Below are 26,911 nucleotides of genomic sequence, written 5' to 3' on the forward strand. Positions count from 1 at the left end.
CCCAGAATATTCGATACCCCCTGACCACCTCCCGCCGCGGTGTCAGGTTCCATGCTCCCGGAGGTCTCAGTTGAGTCTGGGGGCGGCATGGTGGCGTGTGTGTCCTCACGTTGACTAGTGAGGAAACAAGCTCGGCCTTTAAGAGAAGTGGCGGGGCTCTGCAGGCGAGGGAGGATGGCGAGGAACAGAAGGAGGCTCACCCTGACCCCCACCGCTGCCTCAAGCCTCCTGCCGAGCTGCTTCACTCTCCTTCCAGGAAGTGGGGTACCCGAGAGCCTCCACAGATTCTCTGCATGAATCAAAGACCCGCCAACACGGGAGGCAGCCCACTGGAGGCAATAGCCCCCTCTGCTCCTGGCATGGGGTGGGGAGGAGCCTGGGGAGGGAGCGGCTCAGCAGGGGACCCCGCAGGGGACACAGCTTCTTCTTCTCGCCATCCCCCCCTCCAGCCCTTCACCCGCCCGCGGAGGCTGGCTGTAAGGCATCCAAACATCAGCAGTTCCCCTCTGGGGCTGCCGGAAATTGCTGTGAGGGACCACTGCAAACCCATCCTCTCTACTGGGAAAACAAAGTGGGGCCCAAGTGCTACAGTACCTCCTCATTTGCAAAGGAAAGGACACGGGTTTCATTCATTGAGCACCTACTCTGTGCCAGGCACTGTTCTAGGCTCTGGGGGAATTAGGAACACTGCATTCACAGACTGTCCACAGGAACAGGGAAGACGTGAAACACGTTAATGCAATAACGTGGGGAGGGCTCGGCCAGGGAAGCGCAGGAGCCTCCCTGGGGAATCCACGCTGAGGAGCCACCATCCAGCAGGGGCTGATCTTTCCTGAGATGCAGCCACATAGAGGGGCGATGAAGAGGCCACACCAAAAAGCAGCACCTCTGCTGCCTTAATTCAGGGGGCAGAAAGGAGCATACAGCAAACTCTCAGGTGTCTAAGAGGAAAGCTATGCAGTGTTAAGATCTTTAGCTGGCCTCACAGGCTGTACTGGTAAGAAGTCCCCAGAACAACACTTCCCTGAGACTGGGACCCCCAAAGCAAATCCATTTTGTAACTAAGCTGTTTTTTGGGTTTTTTTGTTTGGTTTGGTTTTTTTGCTTACCAGACTATTCCCTGAAGTAGCTTGTAGGCCTGAAAAATAAAACTACCTGTTGCCAGCTGATTATAACACAGTCCTTTCAATTTAGGCAGCCACGCTATATTCGAAATGTAAAGGAGAACTGCTTTGTAGTACTTTATTTTTAAACAATGGTGTGGGTCAGGGACTTGTACCTGGCTAGTGAGCATCAGACTAACACCACCTGGGCCGACAACGGCAGGCTGGGTGGTATCCCCAGGCAGCCTGAGGGCAGCTGGACATACACCTGCTGGGTCCTGCTGATGACCCAGGTGATGAAAGCTCCCTCATACTTCTGACTACACGTGGAAGGACCTCTTTACTTCTGGGACCCACAGGCTGCCAAACAAATATAGCTCCTTCTCCACTCTCCGATGACTGAACTTTCCCTGCAGGGGCGCCGTCCCAGAGCCTCTCCCTGAGGGGTGAGATCCCAGAGCTCCCACAGCCCCCTTCAGTTAAGGGCCTACCCCTTCCCCCCGCTGGGCCTTGGGAGAGTTGAAGACAGCATTAAAGCTGACTGGTGTTCAGTCAGAATGGCCATCAACAAAAAGTCTACAAATAATAAATGCTAGAGAGGGTGTGGAGAAAAGGGAATCTTCTTACACTGGGAATGTAAATTGGTGCAGCCACTATGGAAAACAGTATGAAAGATCCTTAAAAAACTAAAAATAGAGCTACCATATGATCCAGCAACCCCACTCCCGGATATATATCCAGGGAAAAAAAAGAAAACACTAATTCAAAAAGATACATGCACCCCAATGTTCATAGCAGCACTGTTTACAATAGCCAAGACATGGAAACAAACTAAGTGTCTGCCAATAGATGAATGGATAAAGAAGATGTGGTTTATATATATATATATATACACACACAATGGAATACTGCTCAGCCATAAAAAGAACAAAATAATGCCATTTGCAGCCACATGGATACAATCAGAGATTATCATACTGAGTGAAGTAAGTCAGAAAGAGAAAGACAAATACCATATGATATCACTTACATTTGGAATCTAAAATATGACACAAATGAACCTATTTACAAAGCAGATACAGACTCCCAGACATAGAGAACAGACTTGAGGTTGCCAAGGGGGAGGAAGGGGGGAGGGATGGATTGGGAGATTGAAGTTAGCAGATGCAAACTATTATATATAGAATGGATAAACAAAAAGGTCCTACTGTTTAGCACAGGGAACTATATTCAATATCTTGTAATAACCTATAACGGAAAATAATCTGAAAAAATATATATATATAACTAAATCACTTTGCTCTACACATGAAACTAACACAATATTGTAAATCAACTATACTTCAAAAAAAAAAACAAGCTGATGGCTGTTATACCATACTTATAAATCATGTTCCTATAAGGAACGTTCATCCAGCTCTACTTCTGGAGGTCAAAAATTAATACTTAATCAGACTAATACAGAGGCCAAGGCATAAATGTGTGTTTTCTCTCCAGTAGGTCACAGCTATGGGCTGAATGGTTGTATCCCCTTCAAATTCATATGTTGAAACCCCACCCCCTAACGTGGTAGTATCAGGAGGTGGGACCTGGGGGGCTAATTAGGGTTAGATAAGGTCATGAGGGTGGGCGCCTCATGAATGGGATTAGTGTTCTTCCAAGAATCATGAGAGAGCTTGCTTCCCCTCTGCTCTCCACCCTGTGAGGACACAATGAGAAGTCTATAGTCTGAGAGAGATCTCCAGAACCCAACTATGCTGCTCTGATCTCGGACTTCTAGCCTCCAGAACTGTGAGAAAATGTGTCTGTTTTTTATAAGACACCTGGTCTCTGGTATTTGCTCAGACAGCCCAAACTGACTAAGACACTCATCTTCCTGTACACTTCATTTCCAACATCTGCGTATGAGAGTCAGCTCTGTCCCCAACTACCCATTAGGACACTAGGCTATGGCACCTATTTTCTTACCAACAACAAAGATCGTTGTGTTCCGCCATGAGCAAAACTAACCTGAACTGCATTTCCCCTCAAGCTATTTGTCAGGTAAGAATTCCCCTCAGCAAGAATTTTCCTATCCTTTCCTTTCCTTTAGCCCATGCTGACCTGCAGTATAGCAATTTCTCCCATCTGCGTGTGAGGAAGAAAGGCCTCTCCCCCCAGCAGACCCTCCCTGCACCCTCCTCGGAAGGGCGGGATCAGCTCTTTTCCTGAAGGCAGTCCCCGGAGGCAGTTTAATCTATAGCAGGCCTTTCCTCCAAGAAATTCACCCACATTTCCCATCTTTCAGCAGCTTTGGGCTGCATCATTGCTCAAGAACATCTTTTCTAAAGCAGGAACACCCCAGGGCACCCCCCAGATTACATATCACTAGAGGAAGGCAGAAACCATTTTGGCCCACAACTTTAATTAATTTCTGTCTCTCCATTGTGCTCTGGGATCAGCTTAAATGCTGCTGAAAGAGATCTCGGGCTCCCCGGACTGCTGCAGTGGGACAGGCCAGGATCTCAGGGAACAACAAACGGCAAGGAAGAGATGAATAACCAGTGAATGCCCCCTTGAGGATAAATGTTCACAAAACTGTAAAGAAAGGGAGAAAAGAGGCAGGCAGGCTGACAGGGAGCGTCACCGATATCCAGAACCCTGGGTCAGACCAACACACAGCACAGCCACTGCAAAAGAAGGAGATCGGGGTGAGCTCAGGGGTCCTCAGGAACTGGTGTGACTGCGACAGAGGCACTGTCCTGCCTCACGTGGTATGACTTGTTCTAGCTGTGTCCTCCAGTAAGTGCCCTGCTCAACAGGAGGAAGCAAGGAAGGCCTTAACTAGGTCACTACCCCCTGAGCCAGAGCCCCATGGAAAAGTGACTTAGGAAAAGCTTAGCCCCAAAGGGACTTCCAAAGGTTTCAGGTTCAACACTATTGGGCGGGTGTTTGTAGACATCCACAGACATGCTTCCAGGAAGGCCTTCCCTAGATCACTGAAAGGGGTCAATGACATTCCCATTCTAGAGAAGAAAAGAAGTGGTTGTACACAGACAGCTAGGCAGGGCCAGGAATAACCTGGTGCTCTAGTTCCTCTGCCTGAGAAGCAGGTCAAGGGCAATGCCTCCTGGCCTGGCCCCTCAGGATGTGCCCACACCTGCATCCCCACAGGCCAATAAAGGCCCTGCTGCATAGGCTGCAGCCCTCCACAGGGGAAGGGCACGATGTTGTCAGCGTAAGACATTATGGGCTTTGTACACAGTAATTTACACCCATTTATTTTGCATCTGCACTCTACCTTGTTGCAATTTAATTCTGTGTTTCTGATATCCTTCTATACGTCAATCAAAGATGCCTGGTCCTAAAAGTTAGGCACTTTAAATTGTACCTACCACCCACAATTCCATCCAAATTAATAAGAGCTTGCATCCTTGAAATGATTTGAAATGTAACTGTCGCTTTATCTTTAAAACAACAACAATAATAATAATAATAAATAAAAATATTTGAAAGATTGATGATAATCACACTCCTCCTGGCAATGCCTGCCATAGGACATGCGTTGTATCCGCATGGAAATAAGACAAGTCAGTGTGAATTAACAGCGCTCGGCATCAATACCATCCAAGAATGTTCAAGTACCATCAGCAAGCAGTTTATCAAAACCACTTACCTCTGCCAGAGAGAGCCGGACAATGCCATTCTGGTCCTTGTCCAGATGGTTGAACAGTTCTAGAATGCCAGAGAAGGAATGAAATCAGATGGGGATGTTCCTGGACTTTGGAACAGCCAGAGAGCTGCCTCTGTCCACCCCACCTGGTACCTTCCCCCGGCCCCTGCACCCTTCCCAGCTCCCACTCAGCTTCAGGGACCCTGAAAAGCTAGATCTGGATCCAGTGCCCAGGGTGAGGGTTTTAGACAGCAGATGTCCCCCTGCCCAATTAGACAAACTTCCAGATGTGAGCAGAGAAGGTCCTTTTGCCACCTCCCCCCTCAGAAGCTCTAGAAACTTGCAATTCTTTCAACAGGGGTAGGGGATGGGGTCGTGGAACAGGGTGGTTGCCCCATTTGTGGGTAATCCAGTCACTGACCTTTCCCCTTTAGAATTTACCACTTCCCAGCCCTCACTGGAAAGAAAACTCCCTCCCTTAATATGATACCTTAGCATGAGCCCAAGGGGGCACTAGACCATCTATAGGCTTCCAGAAGGGGACCCCTATTCCCTCCCTGGGAGGTGACACACGTTCTCAATATGATCCCCATGGAGGCATAGATGTTAAAAGCCATTTAAGGACTGTTGCTGGGACTCATTCATTTGGCCCAGTGACTGCATGTAGTAGGTGCACAACAATCTTTTTAAACCTCCCAGAGAAGGCAGCACCTTGGGCGTGGCCAGCTTGGGCTTCCTCAGCCCCTTTAGTTTCTGCTTCCCCTCCCGCAAGGATGCCACAGTTTCTGAAGCCTGTCTGGTTCTGCTTGCTGGCCCTGCCCCCTGCCCCTCTCCGCACCTCAGGAGAAATGAGATAGGGTTAAAGGAGAGAGTGACTCACTGAAGAGGGTCTCCAGGCGGATCATACAAGCAAGGAAGCTGTCAAAGTCGATGCCAAGTTTGCTGCATGCATACCGCATGGCGATGGTCTGCTGTACCTGGTTGTTGAGGGTGAAACCTATGGGCAGAGGGGGGCCAAGGTTATAGGTGGAGTGGGGGGCTTGGCCCTGTCTACAGCAGAAGTCAGGGCTGACTCAGGCCTGACGCTGCCCCCTTCAAAAGATACCAGAAGGGTCTGGTCATCCAATCCGTCTCTTTTTAGATAATCCTCAACAGGATGAGCCTCCTCCCTGATCCAAGAATAAGGCCTGTAGCTCCAGCACTAACTCAGCTGTGCATCACATTGGCCACAGCAAGAAAAAACAGGGAAGGTGACGGGACGGCCTCTCCTGCCCATCCCCTTCACAGCCCCGTCCCCTGTGATTGCTGTCACCTTCCCAGTAACAGGCAAAGTCCTTGGGAAAAGTCTAAAGAATCCAGCAACATTCCCTCCTCCCCGGATAAGGAAGGTGCTCAACAAATACTTGTTGTCACATTGACATCCAACATAAGGTAACTACCGCTGATGGTCATTAGCAACCATCATATTAAGAATGTTTAAAATGAGCACATCTTGGGACTTCCCTGGTGGTCCAGTGGTTGGGACTCCGTGCTCCCAATGCAGGGGGCCCGGGTTCAATCCCTGGTCGGGGCACTAGATCCCCCCATGCTGCAACTAAGGATCCTGCATGCCGCAACTGAGACCCGGTGCAGCCAAATAAATAAAGAAATATTTTTAAAATAATTAAAACTAAATAAAATGAACACATCTAGGGGACTTCCCTGGTGGTCCATTGGTTAAGAATCCGCCTTCCAATGCAGAGGACGCAGGTTCGATCCCTGGTTGGGGAACTAAGATCCCACATGCCACAGGGCAACTAAGCCCATGCACCACAACTGCTAAGCTCTCACACCACAACTAGAGAGCCCACGTGCTGCAACTACAGAGCCCACGCACTCTGGAGCTCACGCGCCACAACAAAAGATCCCGCGTGCCGCAACTAAGACCCGACACAGTCAAAAATAAAAAAAGGGAAGGAGGAGCTTCAAGATGGCGGAAGAGTTAGACGCGGAAATCACCTTCCTCCCCACAAATACATCAGAAATACATCTACATGTGGAACACCTCCTACAGAACACCTACTGAATGCTGGCAGAAGACCTCACACTTCCCAAAAGGCAAGAAACTCCCCACGTACCCGGGTAGGGCAAAAGAAAAAAGAAAAAACAGAGACAAAAGAATAGGGAGGGGACCTGCACCGGCGGGAGGGAGCTGTGAAGGAGGAAAGGTTTCCACGCACTAGGAAGCCCCTTCGCGGGAGGAGACTGCGGGTGGCAGGGGCGGGGGAAGCTCTGGAGCCACGGAGGAGAGCGCAGCCACAGGGGTGCAGAGGGCAAAGCGGAGAGACTCCCGCACAGAGGATCAGAGCCGACCAGCACTCACCAGCCCGAGAGGCTTGTCTGCTCACCCGCCGGGGCAGGCGGGGGCTAGGAGCTGAGGCTCGGGCTTCGGTCGGATCCCAGGGAGGGGACTGGGGTTGGCGGCGTGAACACAGCCTGAAGGGGTTAGCGCACCACAGCTAGCCGGGAGGGAGCCCGGGAAAAAGTCTGCAGCTGCCGAAGAGGCAAGAGACTTTTTCTTGCCTCTTTGTTTCCTGGTGTGCGAGGAGAGGGGATTCAGAGCGCTGCTTAAAGGAGCTCCAGAGACGGGCGCGAGCCGCGGCTATCAGTGCGGACCCCAGAGACGGGCATGAGATGCTAAGGCTGCTGCTGCCGCCACCAAGAAGCCTGTGTGCAAGCCCAGGTCACTCTCCACACCGCCCCTCCCGGGAGCCTGTGCAGCCCGCCACGGCCAGGCTCCCGTGATCCAGGGACAACTTCCCCGGGAGAGCGCACGGCGCGCCTCAGGCTGGTGCAACGTCACGCCGGCTTCTGCCGCGCAGGCTCGCCCCGCATCCGTACCCCTCCCTCCCCCCGGCCTGAGTGAGCCAGAGCCCCCGAAGCAGCTGCTCCTTTAACCCCGTCCTGTCTGAGCGAATAACAGACGCCCTCAGGCAACCTACACGCAGAGGCGGGGCCAAATCCAAAGCTGAACCCCGGGAGCTGTGCAAACAAAGAAGAGAAGGGAAATCTCTCCCAGCGGCCTCAGGAACAGCGGATTAAATCTCCACAATCAACTTTATGTACCTGCATCTGTGGAATACCTGAATAGACAACGAATCATCCCAAATTGAGGAAGTGGATTTTGGGAGCAACGATATATATATTTTTCTCCCTTTTTCTCTTTTTGTGAGTGTGTATGCATATGCTTCTGTGTGTGATTTTGTCTGTATAGCTTTCTTTTACCATTTGTCCCAGGGTTCTGTCTGTCCGATTTTTTTTTTTTTTTTTTTTTTTTTTTTTTTTTTTTTTAGTATAGTTTTCAGCATTTGTTAGCATTGGCAGATTTGGTTTTTGGTTTGGTTGTTCTCTTCTTTCTTTCTTTCTTTTTTTTAAATTACTTTAGAAAAAATTTTTAATAATTATTTTTGTTTTTTATTTTAATTATTTTATTTTATCTTTTTCTTTCTTTCTTTTTTTCTCCCGTTTATTCTGAGCCGTGTGGAGGACAGGCTCTTGGTGCTCCAGCCAGGCGTCAGGGCTGTGCCTCTGAGGTGGGAGAGCCAAGTTCAGGACGTTGGTCCACCAGAGACCTCCCAGCTCCACGTAATATCAAACGGCGAAAATCTCCCAGAGATCTCCATCTGAACATCAAGACCCAGCTCCACTCAATGACCAGCAAGCTACAGTGCAGGACACCCTACGCCAAACAACTAGCAAGACAGGAACACAACCCCACCCATTAGCAGAGAGGCTGCCTAAAATCGTAATAAGGTCACAGGCACCCCAAAACACACCACCAGATGTGGACCTGCCCACCAGAAAGACAAGATTCAGCCTCATCCACCAGAACACACGCACTAGTCCCCTCCACCAGGAAGCCTACACAACCCACTGAACCAACCTTAGCCACTGGAGGCAGACACCAAACACAACGGGAACTATGAACCTGCAGCCTGCAAAAAGGAGACCCCAAACACAGTAAGTTAAGCAAAATGAGAAGACAAAGAAACACACAGCAGTTGAAGGAGCAAGGTAAAAACCCACCAGACCTAACAAATGAAGAGGAAATAGGCAGTACCTGAAAAATAATTCAGAATAATGATAGTAAAGATGATCCAAAATCTTGGAAATAGAATGGAGAAAATACAAGAAACGTTTGACAAGGACCTAGAAGAACTAAAGAGCAAACAAACAATCATCAACAACACAATAAATGAAATTTAAAATTCTCTAGAAGGGATCAATAGCAGAATAACTGAGGCAGAAGAACGGATAAGTGACCTGGAAGATAAAATAGTAGAAATAACTACTACAGAGCAGAAAAAAGAAAAAAGAATGAAAAGAATTGAGGACAGTCTCAGAGATCTCTGGGACAATAGTAAACTCACCAACATTCGAATTATAGGGGTCCCAGAAGAAGAAGAGAGAAAGAAAGGGATTGAGAAAATATTTGAAGAGGTTATAGCTGAAAACTTCCCTAATATGGAAAAGGAAATAGTTAAGTCCAGCAAGCACAGAGAGTCCCATACAGGATAAATCCAAGGAGAAACATGCCAAGACACATATTAATCAAACTATCAAAAATTAAATACAAAGAAAAAATATTAAAAGTAGCAATGGAAAAACAACAAATAACATACAAGGGAATCCCCATAAGGTTAACAGCTGATCTTTCAGCAGAAACTCTGCAAGCCAGAAGGGAGTGGCAGGACATATTTAAAGTGATGAAACGGAAAAACCTACAACCAAGATTACTCTACCCAGCAATGATCTCATTCAGTTTTAACGGAGAAATTAAAACATTTACAGACAAGCAAAAGCTAAGAGAATTCAACACCACCAAACCGCCTTTACAACAAATGCTAAAGGAACTTCTCTAGGCAGGAAACACAAGAGAAAGAAAAGACCTACAATAACAAACCCAAAACAATTAAGAAAATGGTAATAGGAACATACATATCGATAATTACCTTAAATGTAAATGGATTAAATGCTCCAACCAAAAGACGCAGACTGGCGGAATGGATAAAAAAACACGACCCGTATATATGCTGTCTACAAAAGACCCACTTCAGACTTAGCGACACAAACAGACTGAAAGTGTGGGGATGGAAAAAGATATTCCATGCAAATGGAAATCAAAAGAAAGCTGCAGTAGCAATTCTCATATCAGACAAAATAGACTTTAAAACAAAGACTATTACAAGAGACAAGGACACTACATAATGATCAAGGGATCAATCCAAGAAGAAGATATAACAATTGTAAATATTTATGCACCCAACATAGGAGCATCTCAATACACAAGGCAAATACTTACAGCCATAAAAGGGGAAATCGACAGTAACACAATCATAGTAGGGGACTTTAACACCCCACTTTCACCAATGGACAGATCATCAAAACTGAAAATAAATAAGGAAAAACAAGCTTTAAATGATACATTAAACAGGATGGACTTAATTGATATTTATAGGACATTCCATCCAAAAACAACAGAAAACACGTTCTTCTCAAGTGCTCATGGAACATTATCCAGGACAGATCATATCTTGGGTCACAAATCAAGCCTTGGTAAATTTAAGAAAATTGAAATCATATCAAGTATCTTTTCTGACCACAATGCTATGAGACTAGATATCAATTACAGGAAAAAATCTGTAAAAACTACAAACACATGGAGGCTAAACAATACACTATTTAATAACCAAGAGATCACTGAAGAAATCAAAGAGGAAATCAAAAAATACCTAGAAACAAATGACAATGAAAACATGACGACCCAAAACCTATGGGACGCAGCAAAAGCAGTTTTAAGAGGGAAGTTTATAGCAATACAATCCTACCTTAACAAACAAGAAACATCTCAAATAAACAACCTAACCTTAAACCTAAAGCAATTAGAGAAAGAAGAACAAAAAAACCCCAAAGTTAGCAGAAGGAAAGAAATCATAAAGATCAGAACAGAAATAAATGAAAAAGAAATGAAGGAAATGATAGCAAAGATCAATAAAACTAAAAGCTGGTTCTTTGATAAGATAAGCAAAATTGATAAACCATTAGCCAGACTCATCAAGAAAAAAAGGGAGAAGGCTCAAATCAATAGAATTAGAAATGAAAAAGGAGAAGTAACAACTGACACTGCAGAAATACAAAGGATCATGAAAGATTACTACAAGCAACTATATGCCAATAAAATGGACAATCTGGAAGAAATGGACAAATTCTTAGAAATGCACAACCTTCCGAGACTGAACCAGGAAGAAATAGAAAATATGAACAGACCAAACACAAGCACTGAAATTGAAACTGTGATTAAAAATCTTCAAACAAACAAAAGCCCAGGACCACGTGGATTCACAGGTGAATTCTATTAAACATTTAGAAAAGAGCTAACACCTATCCTTCTCAAACTCTTCCAAAATATAGCAGAGGGAGGAACACTCCGAAACTCATTCTATGAGGCCACCATCACCCTGATACCAAAACCAGACAAAGATGTCACAAAAAAAGAAAACCACAGACCAATATCATTGATGAACATAGATGCAAAAATCCTCAACAAAATACTAGCAAACAGAATCCAACAGCACATTAAAAGGATCATACACCATGATCAAGTGGGGTTTATCCCAGGAATGCAAAGATTCTTCAATATACACAAATCAATCAATGTGATACACCATATTAACAAGTTGAAGGAGAAAAACCATATGATCATCTCAATAGATGCAGAGAAAGCTTTTGACAAAATTCAACACCCATTTATGATAAAAACCCTCCAGAAAGTTGGCAAAGAGGGAACTTACCTCAACATAATAAAGGCCATATATGACAAACCCACAGCCAATATCATCCTCAATGGTGAAAAACTGAAACCATTTCCACTAAGATCAGGAACAAGACAAGGTTGCCCACTCTCACCACTGTTACTCAACATAGTTTTGGAAGTTTTAGCCACAGTAATCAGAGAAGAAAAAGAAATAAAAGGAATCCAAATCGGAAAAGAAGAAGTAAAGCTGTCAGTGCTTGCAGATGACATGATACTATACATAGAGAATCTTAAAGATGCTACCAGAAAACTACTAGAGCTAATCAATGAATTTGGTAAAGTAGCAGGATACAAAATTAATGCACAGAAATGTCTTGCATTCCTATACACTAATGATGAAAAATCTGAAAGAGAAATTAAGGAAACACTCCCATTTACCACTGCAACAAAAAGAATAAAATACCTAGGAATAAACCTACCTAAGGAGACAAAAGACCTGTATGCAGAAAATTATAAGACACTGATGAAAGAAATTAAAGATGATACAAATAGATGGAGAGATATACCATGTTCTTGGATTGGAAGAATCAACATTGTGAAAATGACTATGCTACCCAAAGCAATCTACAGATTCAATACAATCCCTATCAAACTACCACTGGCATATCTCACAGAACTAGAACAAAAAATTTCACAATGTGTATGGAAACACAAAAGACCCCGAATAGCCAAAGCAATCTTGAGAAGGAAAAATGGAGCTGGAGGAATCAGGCTCCCTGACTTCAGACTATACTACAAAGCTACAGTAATCAAGACAGTATGGTACTGGCACAAAAACAGAAATATAGATCAATGAAACAGGATAGAAAGCCCAGAGATAAACCCACGCACATATGGTCACGTTATCTTTGATAAAGGAGGCAAGAATATACAATGGAGAAAAGACAGCCTCTTCAATAAGTGGTGCTGGGAAAACTGGACAGCTGTATGTAAAATAATGAAATTAGAACACTCTCTAACACCATACACAAAAATAAACTCAAAATGGATTAAAGACCTAACTGTAACTCCAGACACTATAAAACTCTTAGAGGAAAACATAGGCAGAACACTCTATGACATAAATCACAGCAAGGTCCTTTTTGGCCCACCTCCTAGAGAAATGGAAATAAAAACAAAAATAAACAAGTGGGACCTAATGAAACTTAAAAGCTTTTGCACAGCAAAGGAAACCATAAACAAGACCAAAAGACAACCCTCAGAATGGGAGCAAGTATTTGCAAATGAAGCAACTGACAAAGGATTAATCTCCAAAATTTACAAGCAGCTCATGCAGCTCAATATCAAAAAAACAAACAACCCAATCCAAAAATGGGCAGAAGACCTAAATAGACATTTCTCCAAAGAAGATATACAGATTGCCAACAAGCACATGAAAGAATGCTCAACATCATTAATCATTAGAGAAATGCAAATCAAAACTACAATGCGATATCATCTCACACCAGTCAGAATAGCCATCATCAAAAACTCTACAAACAATAAATGCTGGAGAGGGTGTAGAGAAAAGGGAACCCTCATACACTGTTGGTGGGAATGTAAATTGATACAGCCACTATGGAGAACAATATGGAGGTTCCTTAAAAAGCTAAAAATAGAACTACCATACGACCCAGCAATCCCACTACTGGGCATATACCCTGAGAAAACCATAATTCAAAAAGAGTCATGTACCACAATGTTCATTGCAGCTCTATTTACAATAGCCAGGACATGGAAGCAACCTAAGTGTCCATTGACAGATGAATGGATAAAGAAGATGTGGCACATATATACAATGGAATATTACTCAGCCATAAAAAGAAACGAAATTGAGTTATTTGTAGTGAGGTGGATGGACCTAGAGACTGTCATACAGAGTGAAGTATGTCAGAAAGAGAAAAACAAATACCCTATGCTAACACATATATATGGAATCTAAAAAAAAAAAAAAATCGTCATGAAGAACCTAGGGGCAAGACGGTAATAAAGACTCAGACCTACTAGAGAATGGACTTGAGAACACAGGGAGGGGTAAGGGTAAGCTGGGACAAAGTGAGAGAGTGGTAGTGTATATATGGACATATATACACTACCAAATGTAAACTAGATAGCTAGTGGGAAGCAGTTGCATAGCACAGGGAGATCAGCTTGGTGTTTTGTGACCAGCTAGAAGGGTGGGATAGGGAGGTTGGGAGGGAGGGTGACGCAAGAGGTAGGAGATATGGGAACATATGTATATGTATAACTGATTCACTTTGTTATAAAGCAGAAACTAACACACCATTGTAAAGCAATTATACTCCAATAAAGATGTTTTAAAAAAAAAAAGGTTAAAAATAAATAAATAAATAAAAGTTTTTAAAAATTAAAATAAAATAAAGTGAGCACATCTGGGTCTCAAGACCTTGTCTACAGGATGCGTCCTCACCTGCCTTCTTGAGGGCTGTCCTCATCTCGTGGGCATCAATGGTCCCCGAGTGGTTATAATCAGTTTCCCGATAGATTTCCTAAAGCACGAGAAAAATTCCAGGTATAAAACAGCTTTTTGTGGCCACTGCAGAACCATCTCCCTCCACCCCACCACTTCCTTAGAAGGCCAGGGACACCCTCAGAGAAGGCTTCACTGATTCCTCCCACGAAGTTTCCAGAACAAAAATAAGAGCTTGGGCTGAGGGTCGGTGCTAGTCCTTTTGCCCTGTGAACAGGGGAACTTCCTGTGACAGCACTGGCACATTGACAGCACTTCCGTTGACAGCACTGGCAATCTCTCATTGCCTCCTTAGTCCTTCCTGAACAGTATGTCCAGGTTTGGTGTTGCCTTTGACCATGATGAAGGATCTGGTCAGACCAGGGCAGGAAATAGATCAGGAATGGGTGTCACGGAAGGCGAGGGGCTAGAAACAGAACAGAGGCCAGTGACCAGAGCCCAGAGTATGCACAACAGGGAGAGAGGGTTTACCAGATACTTCTGAATCTTCAACCAGAGCGTCTTGAATTCCACCAGCCCCAAGGTGCCCGTCCCATTGCTCTAAGCAGGTTAAAGGCCAACATGATCAAGCCCAGATTCCACATGCTCTATGGATTTCGTTCTCTTGTGACCTTGCACAGTGAGTGTCTTAAGACCTCAGTGAACATCCATGTCTGTAGTAAGCAGGGTCCTGGGGGTCACGGTGGGAAAGGTTGGTGGGAGACAAATTCAAATAAAGGTTAAAGAGTCAAACACTCACCAAGGCCCTCTTTTGAGGTCAGGTACAGAGCTAGGAGCAAAGGGCAAGTCAGGAGCCTAATGCCCTCCATTCATTAGCATCCAGCACCCTCGTCATCCTGGGTCATTGAGGGGTTGAGCTCTATGGTCTGTTGTAAATTCCCTTCCAGATTTAAATGTCTGCCATTGATAGCTGATGTCAAGATGTTATCAGAGGGACTTCCCTGGTGGTCCAGTGGCTAAGACTCTGCGCTCCCAATGCAGGGAGCCTGGGTTCGATCCCTGGTCAGGGATCCCACATGCCGCAACTAAGAGTTCACATGCCACAACTAAAGATCCCGCATGCTGCAACTAAAGATCCTGCACGCTGCAACGAAGATCCCACACATGGCAACGAAGATCCTGCATGCCACAACTAAGACCCGGCACGGCCAAATAAATAAATATTTTTTAAAAAAATGTTATCAGAAGAGTCCTCAGGAGCACGGGATTGGGATTCTCTGCCACACGGTCTACACATGTTTGTCTGGTGCCCTGAAGGAGCTCTGAGCTTCTCAGCACTGATTCCTGGGACCCTGGGACACGGTCCCAGGAGCACAGCTGGCTCATAGGCCACTGCTCAACCCAAACAGGCCAGGGGTTGTGTGCAATTCTCTGTGTCCAGCAATATTGATTAAGCACTGGGCTCGACCTGGGGGGCTGGTTTTGAACTGTCCCTACCCTCATGAAGTTCAGTCTCTTTGAAACTCTACCCTTTTCTCAGCCATCCCAACTAATCAATAGACACCAGTGTGTTACAGCTCAGATGTTAAAATTCTGAAACAGAGCATCATTCCCACCTCCTTCAACCAGCTAAACAAAAAGTCATGTTTACACCCAAGAGTATAAACCTCACCCTTTAAGAAAGTCTGTGTCCTTATTTCCACTATCCACGCTGAGTGTTGGATGCACCACAGCCTTCAAATCCTAATACTTCAACCAACATACCTGAGAAGAGTAGTCTATAAAGAGGGCTAACGCTCTGGTCTAGCTAGTCCCATGTATACTTGTATCTCATTTCATCCTCACAAGCTACATATTGTTATTCCATTTTCCAGGAGAAGAAACTGAGGTTCAGAGCATTCAATAACTGTGGTGGAGCCAGAACTTGGACTCCTGTCTTTTCCAAAGCCCTTGTCCCAGAGCACCAGTGTAATCCTCAATCCCAGATGGAATTGCCTACAGACTCCCAGGCCCCATCCCAGACTTAATGAATCAGCATCTCCAGGAGTGAGACTCAGGCAACTGGATTGTTAAAACCCCATGGTTTTTAAGTGCTGATACATGCTATAGTGGACCACATGTTATATGATTCCATTTACATGAAAATATCCAGAACAGGCAAATCTATAAAGACAAAGTTGTTGTAGGGCAGAGGGTTTCAGGTTGTTGAGAGGAAAAGGTGAGTGACTGCTAATATGGGTGCAGGGTCTCTTTTGGGGGTGATAAAAATGCTCTAAAATGGGTGGTGATGTTTATACAACTCTGTGAATATACTAAAAACCATTGAACTGTACCCTATACATTGGATGTACATTGGATGGTATGTGAATTATATCTCAATAAAGCTGTTATATTTACACAAGGCTCCATGGGCAGCTCTGCTGCATATCCTGGTTCAGAACCACTGCCCCAAAGCATCCAAACCGTGGAACAGACCCTCTTGAAGAATGACTGGGTCACGGTCCTCCTGGAGCCATGAGAATGCAAATACCACTGGGAACAATGAGTGAGTGACTACAAGGTCACCCTCAAATCTAAGTTAAAGTCTATAGGCAAGTTTGAGAAGAATGATTCAGAAATCAAGGAACTATCTGTAGAAAAATGAATTGACGCTTAACAGTTCTTTGTGGCTCACGAATTAAACTGTGGACCATGCAGACCTCATAGAAGGACACAGGGCTGGAGAGTCCCAGCATCTGAAGCTCTGGGACCACAAGGATAGCACCCGCTCTCCGTGGCTGACACCCCCAGCAGAGGGCAGCACACGCGTGCTGGCTAACCAGGACCCCTTTGCATGACTACCGTGTAAGTACAGTTCATTCCTCCCGCCCCAAAGGTCATCAGATCTTATCACGGAAGAAGCCCTCAGAACTGAGAAGCACCCTCCTAGGCTCCAGTTTTCAAAGAAATCACCTTCACCAGCAGCACCATGGAGAACGGTAACCTGGGCCAAGTTTCAAGTAAGTGACGTTCCACACTTCCCCACTCTGTGCTTCATTTAAGCTGTTCCTTCCACCTAGGATGCCCTAACCTTCCCCATTCCTCCCCAAGTCTCTTACTCATTCTTCAATACACAGCGAGGGTTAAACTGGGTCAGAGTGACAAACAGGTTTTATCCTGTGTGATATTTCTCAACTACTGGTGGTGGCTGTGTCAATACTGGGAGACAAAGACAGATGGGGATAGAAAGAGCCGGGGAGAGGGAGGAAGGAGAAGCCTCGTGGGAGGAATACTGTGATGAACAGGAGGAGGGTCACAAATGCCACATAGCTGCGGTCTTTGAATGAAAGGATTTTAAACAAGTCACTTCAACACGGCACACCTCAGTTTCTTCACCTGTAAAACAGATCATCTCGGGCTTACTGAGGAGCAAAAATGAGATGACATTTTTCTTTACAGCTCAAGCAAGTACCTGCCATATGCTCAGAAAATGCTGGGTCCCTTCTCCCTCTTTCCCTTGCCTCCGTCTCACTGGGAAAGGTGGAGGAGTCATGAAAATCAGGATCAGAGTAAAAATAATGTGACATTCAAAGGATACATCCATCAGGCTGATCATCTCCCTGCAAGTGTTGATGTTGAATCCATCGAATTTGATGTCTGTTCCTAAATATTTAAATAGAAAAGAGGGGAGGGAATCAGGATCATTTGAAGGCAGGGGAAATAATCTCCCTGGTAGGAAGCCACCAAGAACGCCAGCCAGAGTACGGAGCCAAATGTGAGCGTCACAAAAAGGAGAGAGCATGGCGGCGGGCTCCTGGGCAGGGCACCCTGTGGCTGGTACAGGTGGGCACCGGCATCGGGGTTCAGTGTCTGAACCTCAGCTTTGTTACTCACAAGCCACCGGGACTTCAACAAACTAATATCTCTGAGCTTTGGTTTCTTTCTCCGTCATTAAGAACAGTACTTGCCCCCAAAGCTAACTGGGGATAAAATGAGATAATGTAAGTGAACTTCCTAGCACAGTGCTTGGTATATGGCAAGTTCTTAATAAACCAGCTAACTTTTTATTGGCTAGGTATTGTTCTAAGCACTGTACTTCTACTCCTCAAAATAACCCCATGTGGTAGATACTTTCACCCCTATTTTATAGATAAGGAAACTGAGGCCCAGAGAGATTAAATAATTTGCTCAAGATCACACGACCCAGGCAGAGCTGGGATTTAAACGCAGGCCACCTGTCTCCATAGCCCAAGCTTTTAACCATGACAGCCTCTCAAACACAGCCTCTCAAACGGCAGCTGTTATCCTTACTGCTAAATTGCAGGTATCTCCTGGGAGCTACAGCCATCCCTGGCTCCATACTCACCTTGCCCACACCTGAGAGCCAAGGCAGGAAGGAGCCAAAGACCCTGCAAGTCCTCTCCTCTTCCCTGGGCTCTTTCTCTGCAAGGCAGGAGGGAGAGCTGGAGTGGGGCGGGGTGTCTCTGAGCCTGGGCCTGGGCTCTGAGCCCTGGGGAGCTGCTCAGCCCCAGGTGGGCTCACCCCCGGCCTTGCCCCTGCATCCTGCATGCTCACCCCCTGTCCTGCTGCCATGGGTGAACATGCCCATAGCTCAACCAGGCGGAAGCCTGAACCTGGCCCATCCCTGGGCCCAGCAAGAAGCCAGCTCCATGCCAGCTCACATGGGTCTACGGTTCAGAGGGAAGGAGCAGGCCTTTCCTCAACCTGGGTGCAGTTTGATCCTCTGACAGCCACCGGGGCTTGCTAAAGTCTAAAGATGGAGAACTGTCACGATCTAGGACAGTCAGAATCCTCCTCTCCACACGCTTTCCCCAGGGATGCACTATAGAACAAGATCTTCAAGCTGCTCGGTTTCCCACAGTATCAAAGTTATTAATTTGGGGGGAAAATTTCACTTACTCTCAGCCCAACTTCTTTCCTCCCAAGACTCAGGACTCTTTCCTGCAGGGCCGGTTGGCCCCAGCACCAGCCCCGCCTTCATCCCGCCCAGCACCCCTCCGCTCCAGCCTCTCCCACCTGCTGGATGCTCTACCAGCCCAGAGGGAACCAGGGCCCCGGGTCAGAGGACAAAGGCCCCTTGTCCCCATCTGCAGTGCCCCTGGCCCAGTGCCTGCACCCATCCTTACCTCCCTCCAGCATCTCTCTTACGCTCCCAGACTTCCTGAAAAGCCCCAAGGAAGAATTTACGTTTGGAAAACACCTCATTCAGAGCCGTCTTGAGTTCATTGACACTGATCTCAGAATACTAGAAAGAGGAACCCAAATGCAAATCACGTCAGGCCCTGACAAGCGTTTCAAGACATTAAATTCATGTAGAGTCAGACACCAGGTCCACTGACTCTATGATTTTAAAAGGCTGCGACATCTTTATAAAACTCCAATTCACAGTTTCTCCGGGGCCCCCATAGCCGGGTGGGAAGTGCATATTAATGGCGTGAGCAGGGTACATCTTCTGCAGAAGGCTGCACACGGTGCCTGCTGCCTTTCTCCGGGCTTGCCTAACCCAAGACCAAGACCTGGCAAGAAGCAATAGTAGGAGCCAGTGCTGACGGGCCACACGCCTGATGTGGAACATCCTCAAACCCTCACAACAGCTCTGCACCCATGTTAGAGTTAAGGAAACTGTGATTGCTAAACACCATATACATTCACCATGTAATTGTCACTTCCATGTGCTGTAACTGCTGGGGGTTCACAGCCACCAGTGGCAGAAACCTAAGACTGTCTCACCCCAAAGTGCCCGCTTTCCCCACTGCACCTATGGGAGTTGCTAGTTCACGCATAGCCCATCTCAAACTGGAAGTAGAGATTTAGGGGAGTAGGATTTCCCACGTGCATTTGGGATAAACACTGAGCCAGCAGGACGATTCGTCCCTTAACTCTGAGCTGGAGGGCAGACCTCGGGCAGGATGATGAATGAGGCTCAGAGAAGGGATGCTGGACTGAGGTCTGGGTTCCAGTCGTGACTCCGTCCCTTACTCTCCATGTGACCTTAGCCAAGTCACTTCCTCTGGTGAAGTGTGGTCTTATCACTTGTCCCCATGGGGCCCCACTTCTCCCCGCCTCCACCAACCAGGCCCAGGCTATTCTACTGGAAACCAGGGAGGTGGGAGCTGCACAGGGCAGCCTTGCCTGTGAGCACAGCTGGCCTCATTCAAGCACGGCACGGTCAGTCCCAATAATAAGACCTGGGGACCCTCTGAAAAGCCTCCAGGCCAAGAATGGGATGTTGAGATCTTGGCCTGTCCCTCACCGGGCCTTGTGCCCCAGCAAGCTCCTCAACTCCCTGTGCCTGACCCTTCACCCGCAGAGCAGGGATAGTGACCGATACTGCCCCACCAGGCAGGAGAGAAAAGATAAGGTACATGAAGAACTATACAAATAGGAACTTTTACTTTGTTATCAGTCTTGATGTTCTAAATAAAATATGGTCCCTTGGCAGCTAAGGCAACAAGGTTTTGTTAGCGAAACACTGGTCTGAGCGCCCATCTAAAACACAGATTGACTCATTTTTGCAAAGCCTTTTTTAATGGCTATATAAAGGAATTTTGTTCCCAGGTTTTATTTTCTGCAAGGATTCTGATGTATTTTCTTCTACTCTATCCTTAAGTCTAGAAAGTGGCTCTGAGCTTCCCTGCAGGGTGGAGAGCATTGTTTTCCCCTTCTGTTATGGACTGAATGTTTGTGTCCCCAAAAATTCATATGTTGAAATCCAATCCCCAGTGTCATAGTATTAGGAGGAGAGACTTTTGGGAGGTGATTAGGTCATGAGGGTGAAGCCCTTTTGAGTGGGATTAATGCCCTTATACAAGGGACCCCTCACCCTCTTTCCACCTCGTGAGGACACAGTGAGACTTCAACAGTCTGCAAGCTAGAGGAAGGCCCTCCCCAGAATCCAACCATGCCTGATCTCAGACTTCCAGCCTCCAGAACTGTGAGAAATAAATTTCTGTTTATTCTGCTTCATACGCTTCCCAGTCTGCGGTACATTGTTATGGCAGCCCAAGATGACGGATGCCTTCCAAGGCCCTTTGGTAAAACCTTATTATCCTTCAAAGAGCCGTGCATCCACTGTATCTATGGGGCCAGTTGTGACACTTGCAGCCCTGAGTCTGCTCTGACTTATGGCCTCACATAAGTGAGGAATCACAATAAGCTAAGTCAGCAGGACAGGGAGGGAAGGAGCAGGGGCCACACCAGCGTCTTCCCCTGGCTCCGTGTGCCCCGAGCGGTGCCAGCACCTGGGCCAACTTGAATTCCGCAGCCCAAGCTCCGCTGGTGTCCCTGAGGGCAGGCAGGGCGGCGGGCCGGTGAACACTAATCCCAGGCCAGGTTAACTGAGCCACCTGCCACCTGGGCTGAGCGATTCCTCTCATTTCTGAAGTATATTGATATAGGGAAGTTTTGCCTCCCCGCTTTTTATAAAGTCAGGGCTCTGATCCGGCAGGGCCAGTTTACACACAGAAAGGCTTTTGGCAGGACCCGGAGATTCGGATTTTCTGTTTTCTCAAAAAGCAGTCAACACAGCAAGAAAAATGGCCTTGGTCCCAAGATTCCTCTCCCCAGCAGTGCAGGAAAGGCCTCAGGTTTAAGACAGGAAGTGGCAACAGACAGAGTTGGGGGACCGGAGACCTGCGGCCTCATCGTTTATACTCACGGAGATGCGAGGGGAAACACTCAGGTGAGCTGAGCTTTCCAGATCACTCTCCTGCCCGTCCGGGAGCTTGTCTATGCCCTCTACTCACCTTCCCTGCAAGCTTCTCAAACAGGCTCCTGAGCTGGCCGTCTTCTTGATCCACCTCACTGGGGTGTGGCTAAAAGGCAGGGCAATTGCAAAGTTAAGATGGGACTCGTTGAGGAGAATGAAAGATGAAGATTTAAAATTCATTCGCTCGTCATTCACTACATCTGTCGCATATCTGTCGTGTGTCAGACACTGGCTGGATGGGGGCACATGGCAGTAAACAGGAGAGGTCCAAGGTCCTGGCCCCAGGAGCTCTCCATCCAGCAAGGTCCAGGGGTCTAAGGGCTTCCTCTCTCAGCGATGTGAGGAAGTGATCCCCACCAACCCTGAATTTCTGATTTCAACCCTGAATCGCTTTCAGAGATCGGTGGCAACACTGACAGCAGAGAATCTCAGTCTGAGTGTGTGGGCTCCTAAGAGATTCACTGATGACCTTCAAGGGGTCTGTGAACTTCCGATATTGCATGAAAATTGGGAGTAACGTTAACATGTGTTTTCTTAGCTTTCACCAGATTCTGAAATAGCAACATGATTAAAAAGGAGTTAAAATCACAGCCTAGTGGAAACAGCAGAACTGGAAGCCAGAAGACAGGAGTTCAAACACCACACTGACCAATTACGAAACTCCATCACAGGGCTCTGACATCCATTTCCTCAAGTCCAGTATTAAATTAACTAGGCTTGTTACATGGGGTCATTTGAGAATCAAATGAGAACTAATGTGTGTCAAAGTCCTTCGAAAATTGCTAATCATTATATGAATGACTGTCCAGAGACTTTCTGATACGACCAGGGGCTCTTTCCAAAATGGAATGAAACTCCTCAACTGTCATCACCAGACAGAAAAGGAAAAGTCACAAGTTTCCCAGATGTCTTGAAGAGTTTCAGAAAACCAAGTCAATTTCTTCCAAAACCATCACTCAGAAAAGTACAAAAGGCCTGATCTGGCCCAATGATACTGTACTACTAAGAGTAGAAGCAGTAGTAATAGTACTTACCTTTGGTGAGCACTTACTACCTGTCAGGTACTATACATAGATTGGTTCATTTAATACTCATGAGCACTCTATGAGATTGGTCTCATTGCTATCCACATTTCACAGATGGAGAAACTGAGGTTTAAAAGTATTAAGTAACAGGCCAAGATCACACAGCTGGCACATGGTGGAGGCAGGATTCAAAGTCAAGCTCGTGCGCTGTTTCACCACCCACCAGTGTGACCCCCAGAGCAGCTGCTCTCAGCATCCTACTGCAACTCAACCTCGCCAGGGCTCTGCTTCCTCGTCGATAACGTGGGGGTTTTAATGCCTATCATACCGTTTACATTTATGAAGAGTAAATCCAAAGATACATGTAAAGTTTTTAGAAGAAATGATAAATACTTCTCATCACACATGTATGATTTTAAAGTGGTTTTGTAGAAGCTTTATATTGTCCACGTAGTAAAATATAAAAGCTTTATATTGTCCATGTAATAAAATATACGATAACCTGAATCTAGTGTGAAGTCTACAAATTCTGAACCTAGAGTAATATTCTATTATTCTGGGGGAAAATAAGTATGAACTGGAAAGAAAGGAAGAAAGGAAGGAAGGAAGGAAGGGAAGGAGGGAGGGAGGGGGGGAAGAAAGAGAGAGAAAGAGGGACTTCCCTGGCAGTCCAGTGATTAAGGCTTCACCTTCCAATGCAGGGGGTGGAGGTTTGATCCCTGGTCAGGGAGCTAAGATCCCACATGCCTCGTGGCCAAAAAACCGAAACATAAAACAGAAGCAGTATTGTAACAAATTCAATAAAGACTTTAAAAATGGGCCACATCAAAAAAAAATCTCTAAAAAAGGAAGAAATAGACTAGAGCTATACATTTCAATAAAGATAAATCTCAGGGCTGTGGATTGATCTGGCTGCTCAGACCCACCTTTCCAGCTCTACACCACCAGCATTAATATTCCTGCCTTCCAGGTCTAGTGTTCTTCCTCAGGGACTGGGAGGGTCCTGGCTATAGAAGTCAACTGCAGTAATAGCGAGGATTCTATTAAAGCAACTTTATGACCTTCTTACCTAGGAATCATGCAGATATTAAAATACTGTATTTATAAAAATTACACAAGTTATACATGAAAACATGCACTATCAAAGCATATTAAAAGTACAAGCCCCCCTTGGAAGGGGGGGGCGGGATGAATTGGGAGATTGCTATTGACATTTGTACACTACTATGTATAAAATAGATAATGAATGAGAACATACTGCATAGCACAGGGAACTCTACTCAGTGCTCTGTGGTGACCTAAATGGGAAGGAAATCCAAAAAAGAGGGGTTATATGTATATGTATTGTTAATTCTGTTTGCTGTACAGCAGAAACTAACACAACATTGTAAAGCAACTATACTCCAATAAAAATTTATTTTTAAAAAGTGAAAGAAAAAATGGACATGGGCACAAACGGGTACATAGCAGGTACTTCACCACTAGGGGATGTCATTGCACACAGGGGAGCTTTTGGATACCAGGGAGAAAGATGCTTTTAAATGATGGCATACATGGTATGGCAAACGGTACTTCAGTTCGTTCACTCTTTCAAAAGAATATTTACTGGACACCTGGCACATGTTGGGAACTGTTCTGTATCTGTGTCTGAGATGTAGTGGTGAACAAGACATGGTCCTTGCTCTCAAGGACCTTAACGTAGTGGAATTATCTATTGCTCTGAGAAAATATACATGAAAACGCTTTGGAAATGGTAAGGCAACCTGGCAAAAACAGGTATTATTTTACTGTTGTCATAGTACATGTTGACAGCATCTTTGCAACCCTTCTCTAGTGTGTTTGTTCAATTGCTTTTTTTTTTCCCTCCCCCATTCCAAGCAGGCCCTTTAAATGTCCAGCTGTCCAAGTCTTGGAGATTTCTGGAGGGAGGAAGACAGAAGTTCTTGAAGGCAAGGGCAATGGCTCTTCCTCTCTCCTATAAAGTCTTAAGTCCCCTGAAGATATTATCCCTGTGGCGTGTGTGTGTGTGTGTGTGTGTGTGTGTGTGTGTGTGTGGTGTGTGTAAGGGGAAGAGGCGGTGCTCTCATCTAGATCCTCCTCTATGCGGTGCCCATCCCCGCTGTGAGGAAAACGCTCTAACCAGGCTGTTACTGGTGCCCTTTCTCTCTAGCCTTGACCTTTTTTAAGGAAAACTCCCCCATGTCCTACAGACCAACGTGTAGGGGCAGGAGCAGGACACCTAGTGAAGCACCCTTGAGATCTATGGTGTTCTACAAATTTCTCCTGGGAGCTGGGGGTGGGTCCCGCACAGCGGCAGGGCCTGCACCTGCGTGGAGCCAGGTCCCTCTGTCACCCCCGCCACCCCGGAGGGAAAGGACACACCCAGGGCCTTGGCCTTCTTCTCCGAGAACACCCTCAGGCAGAAGTCGCCGTCCTTGAAGGGCCCGAAGGTGGACGGCACCACCGCGTACTCCCCGGGGGGCAGCTGCACACGTGCCGAGACCTCGCGCAGGTTGACGCAGGTGCTGGAGCGGGCGGAGGGCTGGTGGCCCAGGAAGAAGTCCCGGCCCAGGTGCTCATCCGTGTGGCTCTCCAGCTGTGCAAAGCAACAGTCAGGGGCAATGTCTTGTGAAATCCTGGAAGATGAAGGCCCCAGAGTTGGGTTTTATCGCACTAATTTAGGGACGGTTGATTTTTAACCCTGGGTTGAGAATCAGGAAGCCTTGGATTCTGTCGTGAACTCACCGTGTGTCCATCATCAACTGCATTCAGAGCACCTTCTGGGGGCCCGGCCCAGGTTGAGGCACTGACCTTGACTACGCCACTGACCTTGGCCAGACCCCTTGCCCTCTTCCCGCTTAAACGAAGGATTGGACAGCAGGTGTGCTCAGCGTGTGTGCTCAGCTTCTCTCTGGATATTCGTCCTCATGAATCATCCCTCATTGAATCCAACACACTCTCACTCTGCAGCTGTACCTGGGTGGGGGGGGGGGCGCTGAGCTCCCCAATACAGGCCTGTGGCTTAAATCCTGGTTCCCAAGCAACAGCAGCCAGAAGGGCCTGCTAACCTTGGCCTGGCTTGGAAAATTGCTCTGCAAGGTAACCAGGGTGATCAGATTTGGGGGAGGGGGGCGGGGCAGGGAGGCAGACAGAGGGGGTGGCCACCCCGAGGGAGGCCTGGCCCTCCTGGGAGGGGGAAGATGCTCCCCAAGGCCCATCTGTTTGTTGGAGGGAGAGGAAGGTTGTGGTCGTATGCCACGGGCTAATTAGTGCCTACAGAGTGCTTTGAAAACACTGTTGGCGGTGTTATTCTTGCTGTAATTAAGTCCCCATTGCACTGTATCTTCATGACCAGTCTTCATCAAGATGCCTGTGACAGAGCGCAGGTGCTGGTAAGCTGCAAGGGCTGTGACTTCTGTGTGACCCAGAGCTGGACTGCCCACCCCAGGGTAGACAGTGTCTATTCATGGTCACCCGACCCTCTTTGGATCACAGGTCTACTAAGCAGGGGAGGAAGGCAGGGCCACCTGCGTCCACTGCCCTGGTCAGGACTCCACGGGACCCCCCAGCCTGCCCCTGCTGACCTGGGCACTAGAGCAGCCACAGCCTTGGGATCCCCCCCACCAGAAGTTTTCTACTCTGGGCAGAATGCTGGGGGCATGGCCAGCAAGGCCTTGGCTGAGTCCAAGTGTTAAGGGGCTAAATGTCATTCTTGCCCTCCCTGATGACTGCGAGGGGAGGAAACAGGCGACCAGCAGGGGAGAAGGAGAAGTGTGGGGTGGGAGGTGGGGAGGGAACGGGGCAAACTGAGTTCTAGCAGGAACCCAGGGGCGGGACAGACTGCAGAAGCCTTACCTGGGAGGCCAGAGTGAGAGGTAGAGAGCACGGAGGCAGGAGCTGGGGCGCCTCTATCCTACTGGGGACTCCACACAGGCATGTGCCACCAGGGCTCTGGCCCTTGCACCTCCCCGTGGCCTGGCCCAGCCACGAGTGTGTGGGCCCAGGGTCAGCGTGAGCACCCCCGGGGGGCTTGTTGAAAGTGCAAGTCCTCGGGCCCCAAGCCAGACCTGCGGAATCAGAGACTCTGGGGCTGGGGCCCAGCAGCCTGTGCTTTCACAAGCCCCCAGGCCTTGGAACCGCTGACCAAAGACCCACCGGCA

At 47.0% G+C, this 26,911-nt stretch overlaps 1 protein-coding gene across 2 annotated transcripts in view; it reads right to left on the reverse strand.

Moving 5' to 3' along the window:
* Nucleotides 1–3,748: 3,748 nt before the first annotated feature.
* Nucleotides 3,749–26,911, reverse strand: part of CAPN8 (calpain 8) — a 72,417-nt gene continuing 49,254 nt past the window's right edge. The window contains exons 12-21 of one of the 2 annotated variants that reach the window (XM_061185339.1): nt 25,105–25,347; nt 23,024–23,035; nt 21,764–21,832; nt 19,206–19,263; nt 17,596–17,660; nt 14,550–14,618; nt 14,019–14,097; nt 5,636–5,752; nt 4,759–4,817; nt 3,749–3,772 (exon numbers count right to left, since the gene is read on the reverse strand). In XM_061185339.1, coding sequence (XP_061041322.1) covers nt 3,749–3,772; nt 4,759–4,817; nt 5,636–5,752; nt 14,019–14,097; nt 14,550–14,618; nt 17,596–17,660; nt 19,206–19,263; nt 21,764–21,832; nt 23,024–23,035; nt 25,105–25,347 — 795 coding nt within the window. The remainder of the gene's footprint in view (nt 3,773–4,758; nt 4,818–5,635; nt 5,753–14,018; nt 14,098–14,549; nt 14,619–17,595; nt 17,661–19,205; nt 19,264–21,763; nt 21,833–23,023; nt 23,036–25,104; nt 25,348–26,911) is intronic. The other variant, XM_061185340.1, reaches the window with a different exon arrangement.

The sequence above is a fragment of the Eubalaena glacialis genome, chromosome 3, assembly GCF_028564815.1.
Source record: "Eubalaena glacialis isolate mEubGla1 chromosome 3, mEubGla1.1.hap2.+ XY, whole genome shotgun sequence".
Classification (NCBI taxonomy): Eukaryota; Metazoa; Chordata; class Mammalia; order Artiodactyla; family Balaenidae; genus Eubalaena; species Eubalaena glacialis.